The sequence below is a fragment of the Triturus cristatus genome, chromosome 5_1, assembly GCF_964204655.1.
Source record: "Triturus cristatus chromosome 5_1, aTriCri1.1, whole genome shotgun sequence".
Taxonomy (NCBI): Eukaryota; Metazoa; Chordata; class Amphibia; order Caudata; family Salamandridae; genus Triturus; species Triturus cristatus.
In genome coordinates this window covers 271,133,914-271,160,523 of record NC_140587.1, presented here as the reverse complement: position 1 = coordinate 271,160,523, position 26,610 = coordinate 271,133,914, and the positions used below count along the sequence as shown (strand labels likewise).

The window sequence follows — 26,610 nt, the reverse complement described above, 5'->3', positions numbered from 1 at the left end:
GTAGCACCTGCATGTCTGTTTTGAGATGTCTGTATCCATGTAAAACAGTACCATTGCTTTTAATTGGTGTATTTATATTTCAATTGGAATTTTCTCCTGATAGTAACATGACACACTCTGTGACTCAGCACTATGCATACCATCAAACAATATAAAAGCATTATTATGTACAAATAAATACTGGCATGACTCATTTGTATGTAAATGACTCAGTGACGCATAAGGCGCATGGCGGTAGGCACTGATAGTCTAATGCCAAACAGTGATGCATGGTTAGGAAGATTAGGTCCTTTAATCAGTTGGAATGTGGAAGTGACCTCTCTGTACTTCTCCTGTTGCTATTAATCAAAATGTCTACCCAAACAGCTAGGCATTGGAAGAGGTTAATTTGGTTTCTTGTATAAGTTGCATTGTTAAATAAACACTTTTGTATCAATTAAGATGATTAATGGCTTTAGCTATATAAGAACAAGAAATCACTACACAAGTTACATGTATCTAGAGCAAGCAACGAGAAGCATATAGTCTCTTTTCTATACAGGAAATATCATTGTCAATGAACCTCATTTCAAAGTCTAATTTCTAAATATTTTTATGATATAGAAAAACGTGTTCATAGATGCTGATGGACTATTTCCCAAACTGAACCAATGTATTATACATGGTTAGGGACTGGTTTCATTAATGATATTTTAGAATATATTGGGTTCGATTCAGAAGAAAAGATTAAGGGCCCTATTATGAGTACTACGGTCCATAGCACCACCGTACTCGCAGTGGTGGTCCGACCACTGCTACACTGCAGGCCCGCTTGCAGTACATGTGTGGTGGCCGCTGCAACTGCCAGTGATACAGAGTCCTGTGGCGGTCGCACAGCGAACATAGGTGAAATATGCTGCAGGTGCCGCAGCAGCACCACCGTGCATATTTCGAGTTGCCTCTCCACCGCCCTTTTCATGGCTGTGAGCCTGCAATGAAAAGGGTAGTGGAGAGGCAACTAAGGGGGGCCCGGGTCCCCCTGCCACCTCTGGGCTTGGGGCTGCATGCGCAGGGGCATATGCTGTGCTCCCTAGATTTGCACCCTCATTTTCTGCACGGTGTGGCCTGTATGCCACACCGTGCAGGAAGGTGCAGTCGGCGCTCTGACAGCAGCATTCTGCTTGTTAGGCTCTTCGATGAACCTAACAGACTGGCGCTGTCAGACTGCCGCAGGACTGCCCGCCAGACCAGGACTGAAGTCCTAAAGTGGCGTGCGGCAGCACTATGGCTTTGGCAGTCCTACAGCGGATGGCACATTGCACCGTCTGTTGTCGGACCACCAAAGTCGTAATAAGGCCCTAAATCTATGATTCCTAGATGTACTCATATTTGTATGCCTGAGTAAAATTCTAATTATGCCAAAGTAATTGGAATGATTTTGGAATTTTGCGTTACTCTTTTGACGCTAAACTACCAAAAGTGATGTGACTACACCCGTTCGGAATTTGGCACAAAAATACTGGTACAGCAGCACAGGAACAACACGATTTACAAGCTTGAGAGAGTGCTGGCTGTTCCTGTTCAGGTCCTGGTGCATTTAACAGTATTTTCTTTGTGTAAAATGCATCCTCAGGTTCATTTTGGGTGCAAGGGTGCATTTTAAAATAGAGCTAAATGATGGGTTATGCTCCCCCGTGTAATTCCACGGAATCTTTTGAAATTCTGCTATATTTTCACATATGTATGAAACAAGAAATTACACGACTTACTCCCACACATACCTATTTGGTGGTTCACAAATCTCTCCCAGATTGTGCTCTGAAATCTATAGGAAACATGGATTACTGAACCTGCACCTTTTTTTCTAGGAGCAAGTGTACAATTCAGTAGCTTAAGGTTGGAGGCAATGTGCTTATGTACATTTTATGCAATATTTTCTTCAGGCTGCCCTAATTGCCCCAAGTGCCGATCCATCCCCTCCGCTCCTAAATGGGCCTCATGACAGTGCCTGCAGGGATGTGGTCAAAATGGTTTGCGGCCTGTTCTTTGGGGTGCCCATCAGGGTTGAGCGCTTCTTCAGCTTCATAGTGCTATTGAATTGCTAGTGGTTAGGCATTCATTCTTAAGCTTTGGCAGTCATTAGACATACTGGAGAGGTGGTGAGGATGGTTTCGATCCACCAAATGCAGCTGTTGAAGTTTTGGCCTCTTAAAACTTTCCAACCCTCGCCTGTAGTGGACTTGGCAATGTGTTAGCTTGTGTTGGGCTGGAAAAGCCCCAGTCCACACTGAAGTTTGACTCACCATCTCACAATAGGAGGTGAGTGAAGACCTTGATTAGTGGAGCCCCGTTTCCACCGGATGTAGAGCTGCTGGCTGAGAGCTTGCAGGATTTGAAAGCTATTGAACTCAGTGGACTGAGGTGATGGCACTCACCTAATAACTAAAGAGAATCTCAGATATGCCTGGGTGAGATCCATGACAAAACAGCGAAAAAAGTGACCACCCACATGCAAGCACTGAAATCAGATGGTCTTGTCTGAGAGTTATAGCTGATGGGGGAGTAATGAGCCACAAGATAAGATGAAATTATGACGATGAGACAAGAGCTAAAGATATCACAGGATCCTCAAATCAAAATGAAAGAGCAAATTATAGAGCTTTGGGACAAATGTAAGGACCTTGAGGATAGATCACGAAGAGACACTATCCGGGTCAGGAATGTACTTGAAAAAGAAGAGAGACCTGATCTAGTGGTCTACTATCAGAACTTGCTTCTTAAAGAGGGCAAACATTTGAGATCCCCATAATTGTTAAATTAGCCACCTTGCAATTAAAGGATAAAATACTGACAGAGGTGAGGAAGACAGGTGAGCTAAAATTTCGTGATCAAAACTTACATCTTTTTCTAGACTTATCACAGCCCACATTAAATAAATGGACAATGCTCCTGTCACCTACTGTGGAACTATGCTGAATGCAAATACACCACCAATGGACATTCTCCTTTGGCCTGTGGTTTACGATGGACTCACAGAACCACCTGGTGCGTATGGTGGAGGAAGCTAAAGAAATTCTAGGACCAGCAAGGGATAGAGCGCACACTGGAGGGCTACAAGGATCAGCAAAAGGGGAAACCCAAGGAAAAATACAAAAAGCACATGCCTCAAGGCCCTGGACATGGAGATGAATGCTCTAGGGACATCTGCAATGGAATCCATACTTGTTGTTGCAGGGAATAAGTTAAGTTCATCCTCTAGTAACATGTGGAGTGATTGGTAATGAGAACATTGAAAGTTCCTGGGAAATATCTAGGTCTCGCATATCATGACTGGTCTCATAGGATGACTTTGTTTTACTGTTGCACTGTTTCTGGAGACCCTGGGATGAACTTCTAAGTGCTACCAGGTGCAGAGATATGCCTTAGAAAGAGGGGTGTCTTCGGCTGAAGCGATGGCAGGGGCCAGAGTGTGGAGAAAAGCAGACTAGGACACGTCTCACCACCATGTTGGGATGTTTCTAATTCCACCTCTGAAGGTTTGTTTTACTTGGAATTTTGGAGGTGGGAGGGGAATAGGGGTATATTTTGGTTGTGTGTGTTTTTTGGAAGGGTCTGGGTTAAAGATGCATGCCGAAATGAGTCTACAAATATTAAGTGGTATAATGTTGAGCAACCCAGAGCTTGCAGGCACAGTCTTGGGACTAGAGTACCACACCACAGTTGAGCAGGTGTAAAGTTACTGCCGTTGGAATGGACAGAGCTTGAATTTCCAGGTCAAGCAGAACAAGATTTGGCGGGGGTGAGTGGAAGTGATACTCAACGTTCTATGCTTACAAGAAAACCACTTGCTGAATCTGATAGGGTACATAAAACACAGGCTATACCCCACTCAGTATTTTGCAGAAACATCTTCTAAAAAAGTAGAAGTTATGATAGGAATACACAAAGAACCCCTATTTGATGAGCTCAGGGTCAAAGACAAAAGTCATTTGTTTGTGGAAGGGGAATGACAAGGCAGTGTGTTTAGTTTCCTAATGTTTATGCCCCAAATCAGGGACAGAACCTTTTCTTGAGAGAAATGATAACTTAGGTTAGGAAGTGGAACCCTGGTGCATTGATTTGATCCATAAGACATTTCTGGACAGGCACACACATGACAGGTATTATCAAGGATGCAGGTCTCAGACTTTGAAATCAGAAATGTGTGAACTTGGATTGGTCAATACCTGAAGGGATACATTTCCAGACAGATGGGAATTCCCATTATTTTCATTTTCATATATCCTACTCAAGGATTAACCCAATACAGGGGACCCAGTCTATTGCCAATACTACCCAACCAATCTTACAGGGCGCAATCACAATTTCGAATCACGCTATCTGGTTTTGTGAAGGGGAAAAAGGGCCTACTTAACCGACTGGCCAATTGGAAATTTGACTGGGTGATACTCCGATATATTTTAGTAAACTCAGAGGGTAATTAGTCAATTCCTACAAGTAGCTATACAGCAATACTTCCTAGAGAATGACAATGGAGAGCTTACTGGGGATGTGTTAAAGGATTCCTTTAAGGCAGGAATTAGAGACCAATATGTGGAGGTGAGGGCAACTCAGAGTCAAATGTGGAAAACACTTAGAGACTCATGGAAGGCTGAGCTTAGTTTGTCAGAAGAGGAACATAGGTAGTTGAATTCATTTAAAGCCCTGTGGAAAGTTATTACGTTAAAGGGACAGCTTAACCTTCAATCCACTGAGAATTTGGAAAAAGCCTTGTTATGTTAAAAACTGAGATTTTATGAGCTCACTTTTGGCTTCAAGTCTACAACATCAAACCTTGCTAAAAGTATTCCCACCCTCAAAGAGGAGGAGGGTTCTAACATTAATAGAGAAAGGGAAAAGAGACAGGCTTTCACTTCATATTACTTGTTCCTATATGCAGACAGCCAGGTGAGCAAGGAGGAAGTGAAACCTTTCAATAGAAAACCACCCTTCCTGTTTTGTCGATAACCAATAGAGAGACCCTTGAAACCCTAATAATGGCAGATGTATCAATCAATCAATCGGGGGATTGTAAGCGCTACTCACCCATGAGGGTCTCAAGGTGCTGAGGGGGGGGGGTGTCCGCAGATCTGTTTAGCCAAAGAGCCAGGTCCTGAGAGTCTTCCTGAAGGTGTTAAGGGAGGGGGCGCATCTGATGTCTGCCGGGAGCTCTTTCCTGGTCTTGGCCGCAATGTGAGAGAAGGATCTTTCGCCTGCTCTGGCTCTGTGGATGTGGGGGGTTTCGGCCAGTGCTAGTTTGGAAGATCGGAGGTTTCTTTTGGGTACGTGGAAGTTGATTCTGTCGTTGAGGTATTTGGGTCCGGTGTTGTGTAGGCATTTGTAGGCGTGGGTGAGGATTTTGAAGGCCACTCTTTTCTCCACAGGGAGCCAGTGGAACCTTCGTAGGTGTTACCTGATGTATTCTTGCCGGGGAATGCCGAGGATGAGTCTGGCGGCGGGGTTCTGTATCGTCTGTAGTTTGCAGAGAAGGGACTTGTTTATGCCGGCGTAGAGTGCCATAGTCCAGTCTGCTGGTGATGAGTGCGTGGGTGACTGTCTTTCTTGACTCTGGGGTAGTGGCAAAAACTATGTCAGGCTTCCCTCTGAATAAGACCCCGGGCGGGATTATTAATGAATTCTATAAACGTTTGAAATCTGAATTAGTACTCACGTTCGTAGACCTTTTTAATTCCTTCTTGCACACAAGCAAGGTAACCCCTGCAATGTCTGAGGCAAGCATTACACTTTTCACAAAGCAGGTAAGTCTGAAGATGATGGCAACGCATACAGGCCAAAAGCAATGCTAAAGAAGCCACAAAGATCTTCACTAAAATTCTGGCTAATAGACTAACTTACCTTACTTTAGCCACCCAGGAGTTCTTTCCATGTTGACAAGTAGCCAATACTATCAGACGGATGTTACATCTTATGGAAAAGGAAAATGATAGGAAGATTCCAATCGCAATACTCTCACTCATCTCGGAAAAGGTGTTTGATCAAGTTAGCTGGATTTTCATGTGACGAGTGCTGGAGGTGGTGAGCTTGGGGCCCCATATACTGACATGGACTAGTGCCAGTCCTAATGCCACAATATTGGTCAATGACATTAAAACAGAGACTATCCACCTATTTATGCAACAAAAGTGCCCATTATTGCCCCTTCTTTTTGCACTGGCTATTGAGCCCTTGGCCACATGCATTCAGCAAAGGACCAGCATTGACGGAATGCCATTTGAAAGGGACCAACATAAAATACATTTATTTGTGGATGATATTCTGTTAAAATAGGTGAACCCGGTAAAACTCATTGTCAACGCTCTAAAGTTTACTCTTATATATGGCCGCTACTCTGGGTTGAGGGCCAATATTGGCAAATCAGAGCAAATATGCATGGGCCTTGCCCATTGAATGAAAAATCAAATCACTAGTGTGTTGCCTTTCTGGTGGGCCAAACAGAAAATCAAATATCTTGGAAATTATATCACTCCTAAAATGCATACAATTTGTTGGGTAAATTACCATAGACTGTTCCACAACTCACCCAGGATTTACATAGGTGGAGACTACTCTATATGTATTGGTTGGATTGGTGTATCAGGGGCTACATTAAATAGCATACCCAGACTATTAAACATATTACAGCCTCTCCCGATCAAAGTCCAGGAAAAAGATGTCAACACTCTCCAGACCACTATCAACATTTTTATCTGGGCAGGTAAGCAGACACTCCTATAATTGACTGCATAGTCTGTCGGGAGGTCTGGGATTGCCATATACAATCCATGGAACAATGAGGAGCATAAGAGGGAATAGAACCAGGTAGCCCTCCACTCATAGAATTCATACAAAATTAACCTGGTTATACGGAACACAATGTGATCTTAATAACTTCTATAAAACGGGTATTATAAACTCCTAGGTATGCCTATGCTGAATTGTCTAGTCAGGCCTAAATTACATTTATTTAGATATTTAACATTTTTAAATAATTTAATTTAATTTCATATTTTTTCCTCTGGGGTTTAATTTTATGTCCTTACCACCGTTATTTTCTATAGGATAGTGCTGCAGTACCAGCAGTGCTGCACTAACTTCAGTTCTAAGCTGGTGTACTTCTGTATTGGGTCCCTTTTTGGCTGGACATGTATGGTCTGTGAATAGCAAATGGACTTACTCTTTTGTGGGTGGATGCACCTCCCTGATTCCGAAAACCCCTCCCTGAACCTCCCTCCTTGATCCTCCCTAAATGCCTCCCATTTCAAATAAATATGCCTCTTTTTCCAGGCACTTCCCACCCATCCCCCACAAATTTGCTACTAAGGCCCTGATTACGAGTTTAGGTGTTATTTATCGCATATGATAAATAATGATACCAGAGGGTATGGTATTTATCATATGCGATAAATAACACCAATCACGAGTTTGTGGGGAATAGCATACAGATTTTGGTGTTTAACGCACCAAAATCCACATGGTACGGTAAATACCCTACTATTTTCCCTGTTAAATTTCAGCAGGCTTAACCTACCCAAATTTAACAGTAGCTGAGGTAATTAAATGCAGCTAAACTCTTAATTCTGACTCATTGGTAAACAAGGGTTTACTGAGTTCTGGGATGTGAGACAGTGTACTCACACCCTTTTTTTGTTTAAAAAGGCTTCCTTAAGCCAATGAGCTGTGGTTGATACAGGTACGCCCAGTGAGTGGTACAGAGACCTGAGTAGACTTTGGGCAGCATTTCCAGCACTCCCAAAACAGTGTTACTGAAGAAGAACAACTTTCCAGAAACACAGATCTAGAGATACACAGCACTGGCTGCAGCAAAAAGGGAGGACAACCGAATACTGTCACTGAAGTTAGTGTTATCATTCACTGCATTTACCATTATGCATTGGGGTGAACTGAGTGCTGGGATGTAAGGCAGTGGGCACTCATCCTCTTTTTGTTAGGTAGCAAACTAACATGTGTGAGGATCTCCCCATAGAATATATCGTAGAAGGGGAGGTAGAGTTTTACACTAGTAGGTCTGTGAATAGTATTTTTTATTACTTTAGTAGTTAGAGCATTTAGGAAGCAGAAATGGAAGTGAAATAGTAGGGGCACTAATCTTCCAGTTGTTAATACACTTGTACATTACAAGGATCACATAAACTGTAGACAATAGGTACTTTATTCACTTCTGACATGATACAGAGGATGGAACATTCAGATTGCAATGGAATTCATATCCTAATAATTGCATTGCTTCAGTGTTCCAAACTGATCTAGGTCTTGGTGTGAGGAACCAGAAATTACCAGACTACCTATGGGTGTGATTTAATAGTTGTGTGGAATGTAGATGAGCCACTTGTGAATGAATGTGTATGCCCCTTTTTTTTTGGCCATGTGATGCACCTAGAATATTTGCAGCGTTAAAATGTTTTGGTTTAATCATGCTTGTTAAAGTAACTTAGAAACGAATACAGGAGTAGGACCTGTTAACGCAGGTGAGACCGGGTAAAGTATGCAACACACAACATTGTCTCAACTGGAAAAAAACAGGGTTGCAAATCACAACAAGGGTGGGGAATAAAAGTGAGGGAGACCACAACGATGAAATTGGAGTGAAAAAGAATATTATTTGTAAGTAGTTCTAGCAGCACTACAGTACAATTAAATATACAATGACCATAACACACAAAGTGAGCACTGGACGTGTTTAGTGATTGTGAGTGGCGCAGTGACACAAGAGTGATGAGAGCAGCGTGAAAGGCGACAAGGAGTAAGAAGAATGTGGTCAAAATTTACAAAAAGATATATACAATGTTCATGTTTTTAGAATCAGACTATAAATAAATTGACCACAACAGCGCCCAAGTTCTATGCTGGGTAGTCGACGGCATTCTAACCTGATTGATTTCAGGTCATCATCAGGACAATGGTCATTAGTTTGAAAGTAGTGCTGTATTAAAGGAAGAAGGGAAAGGAGGTAAGTAACTAAGAAGCCCAAGAATGAAGCAGAAAGACGTAGGTCCAGGTCAATAGTAATTACCTGAACTAGACCGGGGAAAGTCAAGTGTCCGGATCAGAACAATCAGGGAGTGGTAAACCAGCGAGTAGTCTGAAAGGGGAATGGTCATGGGTAAATAGTGTGCCTCAAAAAGTGTAGAGACAGGAACTGGCAACCGCTGTCAGCGCACATGTATAATTACCCAAAGTAGATTAGGTATCACAGCGTGATGAATCAGCGAAAGGTCTCCCCATGCTCGTGGACGCTTCATTCGTCCCCTGCCCAGCCGCATCGTGGAGGTTTGGTTCCTCTGTTGTAACTCCGGAAATATACAGATCGCCACTCTGTGATTCCCGATTCTGGAATTCTTTACCCTTCAAGTAAGTCATGGCTCATAACCCATACCACTGGACTTAACTCTGTCTACCTTGACGCTTCCCCTCCCTAATCTTTATTTTACTCCTCCTCACCATTCAGGCCCGACTTGACCGCCTGACCCTCACTTGGAACGTCAGCCCTCTCCCCGATTCATCACGACATGACAGAAGATGTGAAGGAATTCACATGTGAAGGCTGCAAGTTAATTCCTTAGTAATTTCACAAATGACAACAGCACTGCTGTGATTTACATGGTGAAGTACCCTTGTGATATGGGTTATGTAGGACAAAGTAGAAAAAAGTAAAAACCAGAATATTACAACATTATAGTCCATTGCAGTGGAGAACACAGGGAGCCCCACTGGTTGAGAACTTCAAAAACACAAAGCATCAGGCTTGTGATATGAGATTGCTTTTCTTGAAAAAGTCACACAGAATTCCATGGGGGGGCGGAGACCTCACTGCCACCTAAATGGCATACATACCTTGGACAGAGTTAACAATGGTCCTAATGACTATGAAGAGATCAATATGCAGGTGGTGCTTTTCACCAGATGAGAACGGTGTTGCATGGTCTTTGTATTACACATTAGACTTGAAACGCACCCTACTAGTTATGTGTTCTTTCCACTATGTATTTTTAATATTTTACCCTCGCAAATACCATTGCATAAGTAAGCTGCTTTTTCCATTTAATTCAAGTACACCAAATCAGCAAAATGTTGTGATAACTTTGTTGCACTTTTTTGCTTTGTTGTTGCCGGGACGATTGTTAGGTAAGATTGTTACCAAACATGCGAGTCCACAGGATTAAGTCTCCTGACATTTTTTATCTCTATGTTCAGTAACAATGTAAGTCACTTTCTGATTGATCAGCAGGCGATTTGCCCTTCAACCTTTTTGTAAACTCATTTTAGATCATTGTTTTTGTGAAGCATTTGAACTCTAACAACACTAGTGGGCATCAAACAGAAGCCATCTTGGAGGAGATGATACATTGTATGTCCCTTGTGCATGCTGATGTATACAGATCTTCAGGCTCATCCCAGCAATGTCTTTGAGCCATCTTCCTGTTTGACGCTAGTGGGGTGGTAAGGAGCGAGAGGCCCTCAAGCCATGTTGCTGGTGATTTTTGACCTTTGTCTTTTCTGTCTTTAGCACACTAAATATGTTTATGTCTTTTCTAATTTCTTTTAGATATATTAATAATTTTGGTGGATGCTATAGCTATCATATCATAAATTGAAACTCACCACTTCAACTGTTTAAGAGATGTTAGTGAAGCATTTTTCCTCCATTTGTGTGTCATACATGCACATACATATGTATATACATATATATATGTGTTGTGGGGATGTGAGACTGTATTTTAACTTTGGTGGATTAAGTTGCACCAGACTGAGAGACTCGGAATCCCTATCGGCAGAAGCACTTCATTGGGATCCTGAATGGAGCATTAACAGTCATTTCTTTAGCAGCTGTTATGATAATTTTCAGCAACCATTACGTGGCGACAAAACATTTCCACCGCATTCACAGAGATGATGAGAATGAATTATGAGACCATGATTCCATAAGAAGTCAGGGGTGGAGACCAAGAATAGGGACTGAGAACGTAAGTATATTTTGATGCTGATTAGTAAGGAGCCTTGGAAAAAACTATAATGAATCATGCGACCATTCACAGTAGATCGAAGCAAAACCAAAGGAAATGATGGACGGAGTGTTGAACATTGCAAGCACTCACCCCCAGTCAACAGATCTGGGTTTAATCCAAATCAGTCTGACCCTGTGCCTCATGGGAACAGTCCAGCCCGAACTGCCAAGCCATGTCTTCCCTGGACCGGAAACAAGCTTCCTAGGACCGGTTTCTGGCATTTCAGCCGTCTTCAGCCAGGCTTGCTTGAATCCAGTGGGAAAGTGAGCAAGGGACTCACGTCTGAGCATACCCTGCCAACTTATGGCGAACAAAGCAAAACCAAAGGAAATGATGGACGGAGTGTTGAACATTGCAAGCACTCACCCCCAGTCATTCACAGTAGATTGCATCATTGCATGTGATGGAAGGGCTGTTCAGGCTTTTCCGGCTGAATGCGTATCTGAGTGGTTGTGTGAGTAGTCATATGAGAGGATACATGGGGGTGTGAGTGGTTCGGTGGATGGCGTCACCTGTGATGTCAAGAGTGAATAAATCAGTGAAGTAATTTTAGATGTCATGAGTGATGCCATCAGTGATGTCACTGACCATGTCATGAGTGACGTAATATGTTAAGTCATAAGCAGTGAATTGCAGGGGCGTAAGTTATAGTTAGCTCAGGTAACTATAACTGCTGAATTGATATGAGTGAAATCGGACCCTAACTATAACATGTCTGTAAACTTTGCTTTTTTCAGTGTATATATATATATATATTACAGCAGCTTGTGACACACTCCCGTTTACGCACGGAAATCACTAGTATATATATATATATGTATGTATATTTATGTTATGAAGCATAATTTCACTGATATGCTCAGGTTGTCATTTAGAATTATTGGGATGTGTTCGAGGACACCCGAGTTGAATGTCACTCTCCCTTTGAACCTACCCTATTATGAAACCCGTCCTTGCATTTGTTTTATTTTAAGTGCTACTCGTAATGTAAACATCATTACATTTTCTGTCTCATGTTTGATATTAATAAGTATTTATATATAGCCTCTTATGGAACATACATTTGATGCAAGCAGACCCATTTGAAGACAGGTTATATTTTAAAGGTGGTCTTCTAGAACCTTTCAAACACTTGTGCCCTTGAGTCTGGGTGAGTGTTCTACATATAAAGCTGTGAACTATGTTTTCAGCTTCCAATAGACATAGTGGTAACACTGTATTCCTACTTTCATCTTTCGGGTGTCTCCATTTGTTGTCCTGATGAAGACCCTTGCTGATGTTTTTAGTTTTACGTTGAAACAGGCTGTAACTAGGATATTCTATTTATGACTAAACAGCCTTAGTTGCTGTGAATTGTACTATAGACAGATTGCCAAATATGCTCCAATCAAATGTATATATCAAATTGTCAAATCATGCGTATTTCCCTGCACAAGCAGGTTATACTGCACACTGAGCTCACTTTCTCTGATTTCACTCAAACTCATGATGTTTCCTTGATGTAATTAATTCTGTTAAGATTCAGTTTATTCCAGTCATTGGGATGATCTGCATTCGGTACTCCCTAAAGGAGAATTGCATTTGAAAGTTGATCCAACAGAACCATATTGTATGCGTACTGTATTTGACCTAGGTATTCTGTTGTACATTACTACAGCACCTCGTCATTTGTACTTATTGATAGGGACCAGGATAACTTTAAGTTACTGCGCACAAGTTATGAAGAAAGTGTATTCAGTGTGCCAATTCCAGCACTCTTGATATTCTGCCATTATGCTTAGATTGTTTGCCTCTGGTCATGAAGTTCTTCACTGATGGTAGATCTTTCTCAGTGCATGCTGCACAGTTACGTGATTTTTGAAGTGGCAGTCTTCCATGTAGAAAATGATTGCTATTTAACCAGTAGGTGGCCTTTAGCTGCACCTGATCCTGTCCATCTATAGTTCCATGATACCTCAGGTATCCGTGTGATTCATAAAATACATTGCAGCATAACAAAAGACAATGGGATTCACAACAAGTGTCATAAAAAAGAATTGCATGCTCATTCCCTGAGGTAGTTCAGTGTCAAACACACAAAAAGAGATTTATTGTTAAATAAATTAACTCACCCTGGGATCCCACCAGATTCCAATTTATTGGCAATGTCCACGTCCCACGACCAGACATCAAATTGCCACTTCCGAAGACCCAACACTCCACAAAGTACTGACCCAGAATGTATTCCTATCCGCATGTCAATGTCATGTTTCGTTCTCGATCTAACATACCTGTGTTAAAGAAATGCATAAGAAACACTGTGAATATTGATAACTACAATATTATTAAAAAAATTAGTTATGTATACCATACATGTACTGTGTAAGAGCCTAACGAATTTAAAAGATCTGTGATAAACATTTCCTGTTATTACAGTTTCAGTAAAGTAAGCCATCTGTTTCAAGGAGAAACATTGTGGGTAATCACCATGATTAAGTACATGAATGCATTAACATCATCTTCATTATTATATAGCCACAATGGGGCAAATTGACTGCTCATGTGTGAATGTGACATAGTTTAGATATGAGCTATCTAAGAAAATAGAGTTTAACGAGGCACCCATGGAATTTGATCATGTTCTTACCCTTTGTAAACTTCACCATCGTTGATCAACAAATTTAAATGGAAATGGAAACAACTGCATTGGGTCATGAAGTCACTCTCTAATGTTTAGTTCTGAAAATGCAAAAATAAATGACTCTGTACAAAGACATCATTGAATGTCTGCCCTGGACTACTATGTCATGGCATGGCAGTCACAGGCGTGAAACATAGGCATTAGCAGGGATGATGTTCCTGAGAATTCCACCCTCCTGTCTTCTCACTTACTGTTGTTCGTTCTGCACAATCGCTTCTCCAAGACAATAGAAAGGTCCATAAATTGCCCCCTACCCATCTGAGGCTATTCAGAAGCCAGATAGTGGGCTTTTGCAGACTGATATCATAGTTCAAGTACAGTCTTTAACGCTGAGAGCAGCATATCTATTTTGTGCTAACAAATTCTATTTAATCAATATCCTCCAGTTTTAGTTGTAATCCAGCAATGTTCCATGACAGGATGTTGATCTCGTTTACCCAATCTTGGGTATTATCGCTGTCCGTGGGCTTGCGGACATAACCAGGAGACGGGGCTATCTTTCCTTAAAAAGTGTATAGTTGAAGTTGTACCAGCTCTCAACAAGGTTTTCTCAGAGCTGCCAAGAGCTGTTGGCAACCATTGCCTATTGGCTTCCTCTTTTCAGGGAGCAGCCTTTGTATTCTGTCTCATGGCGACGGACCTAACAGCAGTAGATCTCCACTTGGTCACTGTTTGGGTTTTTGCATTGCTTAGCGTGCCTGGCAGGACTCTATAGTTGTCTTCAGGCCTTTTTGGAGGGTCCTCTGGCTCTTGCGGTTTTTGCTGCCCAATTTGAACCTAACATTATTCCTTTTGATGACCATGAACTTTATAAGTTGGCCTTGTTCTTCTCCTTTGCATGAGCATGTTCAAGCCCATCACATATAGGGAATCTAAGTGAATCAGCTTGGGGATGACTGGTGTGTAGGCCTTTACTTCGCTGTACATGGCCTCTCCAGTTGCCTCAAAAGTAAATCACAGTCCTGGCTACCTAGATTTACTAGTTTTATGTCCTGTGATGATATCATGGAAAGTGCAGGGATAGCCTGGAACACCTTCAACAAGTGCACACAGTTCAATCAAGCTGGGCACTCAGGGTCTAGGAAGAGGTCCATGAAGTTAGATTGGGTTGCTACGTGGGCGATGCCTCTAGAAGATGGAGTGGAGGAACCCTGGAGTGTTAGATTTAGGCACTCCCGATGGTTGTACAATAGATGGAGGGAATGCTCTTACACATCTTGTTAATTGCGGCTGGTAGGAGGAAAAACAAACACATGGTATTTAATTGCTAGTGGTTAATAAAATGCTACTCTTCTCTGAATGTGCTCACAGATAATGGTCAGTAGTTGGCATATTAAAGTAAAATCTGAGAAGAAAACTGGTTCATCTCTAAAGTCTGGTCCAGGTCCAGGCTTGGAGAATTAAGTAGGGTTGTGGTTAGCTATTCATGCCAAAGTGTAGGGAGAGCAGGCACTCTTGGAAAGCATTAGCCTAACCTTTCACAGTAACTTCGTTATGAAGCGCATGTGAGGCAGCGTGCCACCTCAGCTCCCATTAAAGGTACACATTCTAAAACTTGCCTTTAAACATTTTTGCAACTAGTTCAACTTAAATTCATTAATTTTATTACACGTCATAACAATTTGACACGTTTGGCACTGCTTTATCGCTGCCACTTTAATATATTTGAGAACAGATTCAAAACAGGCAGCAGAATCCTATGTGTTATCCTGTGGCAGGGCCTTCTTTTAACACCTTTTGCCTGTGTAAATTGGGTTTGCTGCATTGAAGTTCGAGTATCTTGGTTCTGTCTATCCCACCATATAACTATAGTCAATAATCGATGAGAGTGTGCTTGGGTTAGGGTTTTTGGTATGGTACCTGTGAATGTAATAATTAGAATATTATGGTACGTATATTGATTGAATAAATTACTTTTGTAATTCACTGCAGACTTTGAGCCCAAAAATGTATTACTGACTATAGTAAAACACCTTTTGCTTTCCATCACAGGCCTCGAACAAAAAAAGATAGAGGGGGATATTCACAAGGAAGTGACGAAGAGAGGCGTTAGCCTTCTCGGCTTAAAGCCTCTCTCTGTCACTTCGGAAATGCAAGGCTGCACCATATTCACAAGGATATGATGCAGCCTTGCGTTTCCCCCTGCGATGGGGCTAAGTTTCACAACTTAGAGCCAATGCAGGCACCATTGCACCAGAGTGCAAGGGTGTCTGCAAGCAGGGAGGTTTGTTTATGTACAGGAAGGTGTCCATTCCTGCACATAAACAAACCTAAAATGCCAGTTTCTAACTTACATGTGCGCTGCTTCATGCAGCACACATGCAAGTTACAAAACACCATTTGAAAAAAAGGTTTGTTTATGTACAGCAAGAGACACCTTCCTGTACATACACAAACCAAGACATTTTGCTTTTTACATGTGTGCTGCACAAGGCAGCCACATGGAAAAAGCAGAAACGAGGAGAAATAAAGCATTTCTCCTCGTTTTGCCAACTTAAAACCAGGGTTCCTGGCCTTAATTTTTGCTCTGCCTCCTATTTACGCTGCCCTTGTGAATAGGGGGCAGAGTCAAAATCAATGGATGTTGCGGTGGAACGCCCACCAAAACACCCACTGCACGCCCCTTTCACGCTAAACACAGCGTGAAAGGGGGCGTTATTCACAAGGCAACGTTAAGCCACGTGCTGCCTTGTGAATAAGACGAGGCCTCTATCGCCACCACACCGTCACTTTCAGTGACGTTGTGGTGATGATAGGGGCTTGTGAATATGCCCCACAGTGTCTTTAAAACAGAACACATGAAGCTCTAGTTTCCTAGTAGAGAAATACAATCTGGGCTGACGTTAAAATTGAATCGGAGGAAAAGTGAAATAAAAATTGGCGTTCAGCAGGAGGCAGATGGATATTCCGTATTCAGGCTCGTATTTTCTTTGATTTGTGTATGCTCATTTGTAGTCAGTCCTTTTCAGATTGGGAACATCTAGGCTAACTGTATTGGTAACGAAATCTAAGGGGCCTAGTCACCAAGGCATTTTGGGACATGTAATTTAATACTACTGTAGTACTCTTTTACGTAGTCTTGAATGCCTTTGTGAACTTGTCCGAAAAAGTCTAAAATGAAACTACTCTGGGAATCTTTATATCTAATTAGTACAAATAGAAAGGATTCTACCCTCTTTGCCCTTACTATAGGCAGCTGGATCGATTTAATTCATTGCAATTCATTTTCAATAAATACAATGTTGCAAAAATAAAAAGCAAACAGAATACAGTTGTGTAAGCAACGTGCTACAGTATTTTCAAACAAGTTCTGCTTCCATTGTATAATTACCAAAGAATAAGTAGGTTGACACAGTGACACCTTGCTTCTTTTTGGGCCATCCTTGCCACCTGCATGAATTTGCCAAATCTTGACAGTTCCGATGGAACTGTACAATAGAAAGGTGCCTCCACTGCTTCCACACGTTCGCGTTCCCTTTGTCTGAAAGATAGTTTTTAGGTCTCGCCTAGGCAGCCCGCATGCGCTGTCTCTCCGAGACATCAAGTAATCTGTATCAGGGGTAAAACTCCACCTTTTGCCGTGGAATTTCTCCTTACGCTTGCCATTTGTAAACACTGGCATTGCTTTTCTTAGAGGGCTTATAATTGGCTGTAGATCCGATGCGTCACTTCCGTTTTTTCCGGAAGCAGCACCACCTAGCTACAGTTTCCGTCCGCTCTTGTGGTTAATGTGCGCCCGGGGGGAGCTTTCTTAACCATCCACAGACCAAGAAGCCCGCACCCAGGCTTCAGCATTCACCGCCTGGTGTGCGCAAGTCCATGCCACTTCGGTAGTCATGGAAACTGCTTCAAACAAGGACGGCAGCTCAGAGGGGACACACCATCACCGTGTCCGCTGAAATCCTGAAGGAGTACTCCGGTGCAGCTGCAGTACTTGCAGGAGGAGAAGGAAAGTGCAGGTGGCCCCACTGCCCTTGCTGCCTCCACACTACACCACTGCGCCCAACAGCGCTCTACAGTTTTCTCTCCCTGCTACGGACACAGTGCAGGGTTTGCATTGTTTGCGCGACTCCAGCTGCTCACAGACGGCCATGGCAGCAGTTCCCCAGCACCAACATGCGTTCCTCCTCCCAGCTTCGCAGTGCACGCTGCGGCCCCTCCTTCAAGCCGCCTCCTCTCTGCCGGTACGCAGAGCGACCAGCAGCATGGTCACCCGCCACCTCCTCACCTTGCCTGCAGCTCTCCCAGAGGTTGCAGCTCCACGTCGCGCCCAAAGATACTTATAGGCTTTGAATTGAATGGGGTCTCCCTGAAGGCTGCCCCCTCAATACCCTCTCTGCCCCACTGCACTGGAGGGGCCTCAGTTAAGCCCCTGTTCCTCGTTCCGCGCTCAGAACCTAATCATCCTTGGTCAGACAGCATCAAGAAATAAATAATAATGTATTTATCTGTAAGATGTCCACGGATCGCTAGGGGAGAGTTCCTAAGACATTTTGGATGCTTCTTCTGGACCTTGGCAGAGGTAAGTGTGTTTTGTTCCCCTGTTAACCTTATGCCACTTCCAGATGATATGCAAAGTGCTTCGAGGTCCGCCTGGGGCACATGATTCCCTGAGGTCCCCAGGGATCCCCTTTTGTCCAAGAATGCATCTGTGGAAGTGTAACCTTATGGCATTCCATTAGTATTTTTGTTACATGCATCAAATTAAATTTTGTTAGGAACGGTGTATTGGAATGAATAACTCGCACAAAAGGGACAGTCTGGGCGCGAATATAAACTAATTGAAATACAATCATCCATAAAGCCCCCCCCACTCCGTCCACTAATATACGAACTACCGCCAATGTTTTAACGTATTTATTACCAATCACAGTTCTTTATTGAGATTCATTTATCTTTCGTGGAGCACTGCATTGTTGATCAGTGGCGCCCAATTGCACAATGTTAGCAAATGCAAAAGTGAATACAATGTATAGAAACATTAAACACTTGCTTGTTAGACTTCTGGTATCTAAATGCCCGTATTGTTAATTTTGTGCATTGGTGCAGTGGTAGGCTGAAATGTAGGTTCCTGCTCTCAAGGCGTAGAGCATGCTCACATTTGACCAGCAAATATAATATAAGTGTCTCCCTGTTTGAAAAACCACCTCGCTGCACTGTTATTGTAAACTATATTTCACGGTTGAAAGGCTTCAGTTATAACGTTGGCTGGTCTCTCTAAATGTTTTCCGAGACAGAATCTTGCAGAAGTAGCGCTGAAACTAGCTGTCAAAATAACAGTGGCATCCAGTGAGAGTTACCGCACTTAGGGGCATATTATCAAGAAACGGCGTTAACATTATCGCCGCTTTAGCGGCAGAAAACTGCAGCTAAAGCGGCGATAATGGGCTTGATAATATGCCGCAGAGAATTCCAATAGAAGCCCATGTTGACACCAGAACATGGGCTTCTATGGTAATTCTCCAGGGCATATTATCAAGCCCATTATCGCCGCTTTAGCTGCAGTTTTCTGCCGCTAAAGCGGCGATAATGTTAACGCCGTTTCTTGATAATATGCCCCTTAATTCTGTTTATAATTTTTACAGATTCTAGGCCAAAATCGGAAAGTTTTTCGTTCAAGGCATACTTGGGGAGATCATGCGACTTTAATTTAGAGAAAATAGAACAAGCATTTACAATAGAAAAGGGCTCGCATTTGCAAGAGGTTATGCTATTGGCATTGTAAATGACAATGCCTTTTATTTATTTGTTTCAAAAACCAACACATTAATAAAAGGCATTGTAATCTACAATTCCAAAAGCTCAAACTCTAGTAAACGCGAGACCTATTGCATTGGAAATGCTTGTTAGTCGTTTCTGCCCAGTCTGTAGCAGTGCTGGACAAACAAATGCAGTAAAAGTAAAAACTCCTTCTATAATTGCATAATCTGCATCTTGTGATATTTGATAACGCTTTACAATTGGGATTTAATTCCTTTATCTGCAGGGGCATCAGTCTAGCCCAATGAATTTCTTTCAAGCACTTCCTCCCCAGTGCCTGGCTTAAATAAGGATGTATTTTGTGAGCCTCGTGAGATGCAGTTACTGCTGACTGCCATTGCTTTTACTGAATGCTGAAATTATCTGATTCCCAGGATATCTTATGAATTTGTTTGTTTATGGAGATCCTCGCAGTCATATAGCTTATTGCTTCCATGGACTAATTCTCTTTTGCCGGCTTAAAGGTCTCCTCCGCTCTATTTAAGTGAGTACTTCATGGTGTCTGCTGCTCACAGTATATTGCTTTAACACCTCCTTCAGAGAGCCTGCTGGAGCCCTAAAAATTCGATAGAAATCTTTTGCAGTTATGCCCAAACGTAAGTATTTCTGCTGTGTAAAGTTAAAGTCCTGTCGCATCCGTCTGTTACATGTGTGTTTTGGTAGCTGAAAGGTGCGCTTGTTCCTTGGCACTGGACTTTCTCTAGTAATGAATCACATTTTCCTGTGAAAGCTTGTTGCGCATAGCCTACTGTAGGTATGAGTTTTGCTGTAATGACCCTCCTGATTGCGATTGTCAACGGGCTATATGATTTACTATGCAGTTTACATAGGGCATACATAGTTGCTTGTGCTTTTGACTTCACCCTGTTCTGATGTAGGGTCGCATTCCCTGTGTCATTGAACCAGGCTCCTAGGTAGTTATAGCTTTTTGTCGATGGTATAGTCAAAGTGCCCAGCCTCCATTTTTGCAATGTTTTCCTTGCATAATGGCCAAAACTCAACTTTTTTGTTTTACTTTGATTGGCAACCAGTTCATTACATTTGTTCAATGTATGTAAGGCGTCTAATGCCTTCTGGAGCCCTATCTTTGTATGGTGGAAAATCAGCAAATCATTAGCATACTGCAGTAGGTGCACTTTCTTTGGGCCTATCTTTGGTATGGCTAGATTGGTGTTCTATAGCTCCTTGCCTAGGTCTGCTGTATACAAGTTCATCAGTGTTGGTGCAAGAACACATCCTTGCTGCAGGCCCGGTCTGTAAAGAATGTTGGGGATACCGTCTCTCCTGCCAGTTTTACTCTCACCCAGGTCCCTCTGTAGATCAGGCATTCAGGAGGTTGTCTGGGATTTCCCAGTTTTGAAGTTTCTCCTATAGTTTGTTCAGTACTACCCCATTGAATGCGGTAGAATAGTCTATGAAGCAGGCGAACTCTGGCAAATTGTTCTTAGCGTTAGTTTGCTGTACAATGTAAGATAAGGCAACAACATTGTCGATGGCTGAGCCCCCTTTATGAAATTTGGTTTGGTAGAAGGGAATGAACCCTTCTTCTTCAACCCATTTTGTAAGTTCATTCACTAGGGTGCTCGAATAGGCCTTCCCCTCTATGTCCAAGAGGGCAATTAACCTGTAATTTTTTGGATCCGTGTCATCCCCTTTTTGGAATATTGAATGTAATAATGTGCCTCGCCATGCATCCGGGATGTCTGATTGCAATCTGCAAGCTTTATATAAAAATATGCTGGGTCCCGCCTGAACATCGTTCCTGAAAGTCCATTTGAGCCTGGAGCCCCATCCTTTCTTACTTTTTTTATTGTTTTTATAACTATCAGTTTGTCCATCATTATGGACTCTTCAGGCGTTGGGTGCATTCTTTTCTCACCGCACCTTATTGCACGGGGATCCAACATTGTTTTAAACATTTTCCCAGGTTTCTCTCTGTATATGTTCTCTATATGGGTTTGCCAAGCTTCTGCAGATACTGAGTTAAACCTATCAGCCTTTTTATTCTATAAAGTATTAAGATATTCCCAGAATTGCTTCTGCTTGTTGTTTTTTGATAGCTCAAAGATTTGGGTCCATTCTGCTTCATTGTGCTTTTGCTTTACCTGACTGACAAAGGCTTTATGCTCCTGCTTTACTTCTTTCAGCTTTCGCATTGACTCACTGGTTCATTGATGGGCTCACTTACCTCACCTTGCTTTATGGGTGAGTTCCCTTAGCTTTCCATTATAGCCCGGTTTAGACTTTATCTGATTAGGTCTGATTCCTTTCTTCTTATTTTCTGGTCCCACTAGGGTGAGTCGCAAGTCCGTGATCCAGGCTGCCAAGTTTTGGATAACATCTGGTGTGTCCCTAACAGACGTTCTGTCTTTCTCATTCTTTTTCCAATCCGCTTTTTTGCTTCATGGATGCTATTCCATTTAATTCTTCTCACCAGTGTGTGGTCTTCTGCTCCATTGGGCCCATTGATTATGGCAATCTCTTCTTGGAAACTCCCAATGAGTTTTAGGTCAGCTCTGAGCATTGCATGATCATTTACTTCTTGCATTGTCATTGAAAAATGTATCAACTTTTTCTAAAGTTTTGAATCTAAGAATATATAGTCAATGGTTGGATGATCATTGTAGGAGAACACCCGAAAGCACCAACTTGTTCTTTTGGTGCTAAGCTTTCAGAAGAAATTAATCTATATGTTTGCAGAAAGTTGTTGAAATTTATCTTGGCTGCAAGCCATCACACGGCATGTTTTATATCTGCCCTGAGGTTGTGTAAGTTGAAGTCCCCTGTTATTACTGTATCTAACATTAAATATTCACATACTAATTCTTCCAGGAGTGCAATTATCATGTTGGTTGCTTACAAATTTTTGGGAGCATATACATTTAGATATACATTTATTAGCAACAATGTGATGTTGCCCCCTCTTCCCAGAAAGCCTTCCACTTTGGCTGCCTGCAGCTGTTCCGATTCCAACTTAATTTCTTTTTTCAACACATTTAGTTGAGGGATTTATGTAAATCGATATTCCCCCAACTGTCTCTCATAGGTGTGTGGTTCGTTTGCTGGTTTTTGTATTTCTGAGAATCTCTCCAGGAGGTAGGGGTTACGGACCAGGTTTCTTGGAGGCACACTATGTCTGCTTCTTGCAGCCTTTTAACTGTTGATCCACTTCTTAAGAACCCAGATATACCAGTGACATTCCAAGATACTATTTGTATAGCTGTGACTGTTTTTGTTGGTTCAGTAGTACCTTTTTTGGGCAAGATAGTACTTTGGAGCACTTGGAAGATAATGTTTGATCTAAGTATATTTTGTTTGTTGTGTCAGTGCTCACCATGGGGAGAAGCTTATTTGGATGCCATTGATAGGCGACTTTTGCGCTAGGCATAGCTGTTAATCCTGCTGCTCTTGTTGACCAATTGCCAATTCCCACACTCTTCTCTGCCATCTGTTCTTTACACTGGCCAGGTTATCCTACTTTGTATCATTCCTCATTCACTCTATATTCTATGCTCAAGTTCCTGTATTTGGAGTTTACTTGTACCATAGGTACCACTCTTTACAAGCCATACTTGGGTCGTTGGTCAGTTGCGTAGATAGGCTGTGATTTTATTTGTGCCTCCAGCACATAGGGGTATTTCTCTTCCCTTTTTTCTTCAACTGAGATACCCCACTCTGCGAGTCTTTACTTCTACAGCATGATACTTTTAGCCAGGGCCAGATTATTCCATGTCGTTACTGTATTCTCCTGCCTATTATTCTTATTATTGCTTTCAAATTGCATACAGAGGAGGTCTTTGCTGGTTAGGTGTGATAATGACGGGATTGATTTCAAAAGTTTGAAAATATTTCCTCTGTTAAGTGTATCTTGCCTACCCCTAGAAATATATAGTGGTATAAAAAGGATTTTTTGTGGTACTGTTTCCTCATCCATGCAACCAAACTCTTTTCTACTGGGTGGAGCCTCTATGGATCTTTGGTATCTGGCTCCAACATCCCTTGTGGGCGAGTGGTTTCTCATTTGGGTTTGTGGAACCCTGCTCCCTGTTACCTGCTCTATTTCTGTACTGAGTTTTGTTGTATTCTCAGCATCTTCCAGGTTATTCAAGAGCTCCTTAGATGGACATGAAGTCATTTCTCTAGTACTTGATGTTGCACCCTCCGCCGTTTGATGGACTTGTATCGGAGACTGACCAGTTGAAACTGCTTGTGTGGCTGAGTTCTTGCAATCCTTTGCTCCGTGCTCCTTTGTCCGACTCTTGTTCTTGAATATTGGATAATGGGTATTGTCTGAGTTGACTTCCATCATCTGTTCCTGATTGAGAAAAGGTATTTTATCCCCGGCTCCTTCTTAGAAGGGCAATTTTTTGCATGTTTTTCTTTTTCTTTAACCTTTTTTTTGTCCGGCTTGTTAAAGTTGTAATACCTGAATTTGTTGCCCCACCTTCATTTCCCATTGTGCTGATGTCACCCTGTCCCATTTGTGGTGCACGCCGGCGACATGTTGGGCCTTGTCCGAAGTTTCCTGGACAATTTCTGATCCTGTTTGGTTCTTTTCTTCCTCTGGTTCAGCGATCCTTGTTGACACTGGGGGCGTTTGGCAGAGTGCTTTGGTCCTTAGGTTTTTTATTTGTTCACTGAGGCTGATTACTCGTGACCCAGTACTAGTTACTCCTATCTGCCTGATATAGTTCAAATCTTGTATCGTAGTTATCAAAACTTGTGGCATTGTTGACAATTTTTCTACAATTACTGAACAGTGGCATTCTTTCGAAGTGTATCTATACAAAGAGAGGGGGACCAGGAGCCAGTTCGGGTCCAGTGCCCGTGCTCCTCACGTCAACCGTATTAATCAAACCAGGGGGCACTGTTCCATATAAAGGGTGCAGGTAGTCACCCACTAACTAAAGAGAAGAAAGTATAGAAGATCCTAGGCTTAATGTGGCCCACGTGTGGAAGGGAAGAGCAAGTCTAGTCTCTTGATGCCCTCACACACCCCGAAGGATGTCATGCTTCATCATTGGGCGTTTTGCTCCTCGTCGGGCCGGCGCTGCAATGCCCTACGGGTCCCCCGAAGGGTCACTTTAGCGGAGATCTTTTGAGACAAAACGCCGTATGGTGCATGCGGGTGTGTGGTGTGGTTGCTAAAAAAATGGTGTAGTGGTGTGTGCAGAGTGAGTCTAAAACTGTCTAATGGTTGCCCAAAGAGCTCTTTTAATGAGGAAGGGCACCCTTGGCAGGTTAAAAAACCTGTAGGTCAGGCGATACCTATGTAGGCTAAATGGGCCCTAGGTAACTAAAACGACGTCGACATGTTTCGTGCCCCTGTGGTCCAACCAGATCCGTGGCGCTTCCTCAGGACCAAGCACATCGTTTAAGTGAGTGAAGTGTAAGTGAAAGTGAGTTGAGGGATACTACCCTCACTGTGTCCTGGATTGGCCTGAGTCATGTTGACCACTCTTGAGTGGGCCGGCTCCTGGTTCTGGCAGCGACCAAGGCCTAGAGTCCTGGGTACTGCCAAGGACCACTGAAGCTGTTACCATTAGCCTGTCTTCCGTGTTCCCAGTGTTGTTCAGCTCTGCACGGCTCAGCGGCATTTTAACTTGGAGCTCCGTGCTCCAAGATCCTGCACTATGAATTGATCTGGTTTGCTCTGGGTTGTGTCATCACGTCCACGTTGCATCACCGGATCCACCATGTATGGAGTCTCTGCTGGTGTAATCTTGCATAAGTTTACATTACGTTTGTTACGTGAAATTCCCCAAACTAAGCTATTATGATGTGTGCCATTCACAGCAAATATCTAGTGTGAGTGCATGGGAATAATTTAAACAACTAGAACACAACACCGGCTGTTTGACTTCATGGGTGCTCCAAAAATCTCTAGATTTTCATAAATGTCTTTGACACAAGGACACAGGGTCAAGTTGTGAGAAGTCTCCCCAGAACTCCTAGTCAAACTGATAGGAAAATGTTTAGTTATATCAGGTTCCTATGAATCCTAAGTAGTAGTTCAACTTGCTTAAACCACAGAGTCTTTTCCAATCCCCAGACAAAGGGAAGAAAATGTCACACTGGACCGATTGAAAGCATGACCACTTTGTCTGTCTACAGGCACTTCTCCAGATTCACCTGAGAAGTTCTAACCAGCATGCAGGAAACGCTGGGCAGGATCTGATCCCGTGGGTAAATAAAATTACCTGAAATTCAGAACGAAGATGGAGATAACATTCTGCTATTTTGACAGAGAGATGTAGTCTGGATGGTGGGAAGGAATGTTCTGTAGCCATTTGTCACTCTCTGCTTTTGAAGTAATTTGGAAGTTTTAGCTCAGGGGAAGATTAGGAATGAAGTTTGACTATTAGGCTCATGAAACAACGGGTATGGGAAGAAAAATAGATTAACCCATTTGTTAAAATTATTGTTAATGTTCAGGAAAGCAGTATTACAGCTTCTAAGACTTTTGCAAGTATGTAGACAACCATAATCTGATAATTTTGTTGATTATTTCATACCTATTGTTAGACCTGTCAGCCTTAAGCCAGCTCTTTCCCCAAACTCGTTTTGTCTTCTCTCTTCCTGTTTTGCTGAATTTGCTTTTGTTGGCCTGAGGACTCTGTGCTCTTTACCACTGCTAACCAGGGCTAAAGTGCTGGTGCTCGCTCCCTAACACATAGTAAAATCGGCTTATACCTGATTGGCACATTCAATTTACCTATAAATCCTTGGTAAAATGGTATACCATAAACCCACTAAATTAAATTAAATGGAACTAGTAGGCCGGGAGCACTTATTGTGCCACCCACTTAAGTTGCCATTCAAAACATGTCACAGGCCTGTATTTGAAGCCTGTGTGCAGCTTTAAACTAACAATTCAACTTGACAAAGTACAAAGAACAACAAGTCACAAAGAACAACCAGACATTAGGTGAAACTGCACATACACATAGGGTGTCAAAACAACGGAGTGAATCTCAATAGTCAAAATTTACAGTCCATAGATCAAGTCAAAAGTAGTGTTGACCCACTCTTGTGATTAAATTATTCATCAGGCAACTGGCTTGTGTCGACTGAACCATGACTTGAATTTTTCAGGCAAAAGTAGCAGGCCATCATGAAAGGATGGGA

The 26,610-nt window shown here is 42.4% G+C and overlaps 1 protein-coding gene across 2 annotated transcripts in view; it reads right to left on the bottom strand.

Moving 5' to 3' along the window:
* Positions 1-26,610, bottom strand: part of ADCY8 (adenylate cyclase 8) — a 1,038,851-nt gene that overhangs the window by 408,606 nt on the left and 603,635 nt on the right. For both annotated transcript variants that reach the window (XM_085604917.1, XM_085604918.1), the window contains exon 6: positions 13,154-13,312. In XM_085604917.1, the coding sequence (XP_085461043.1) occupies positions 13,154-13,312 (159 nt within the window). The remainder of the gene's footprint in view (positions 1-13,153; positions 13,313-26,610) is intronic.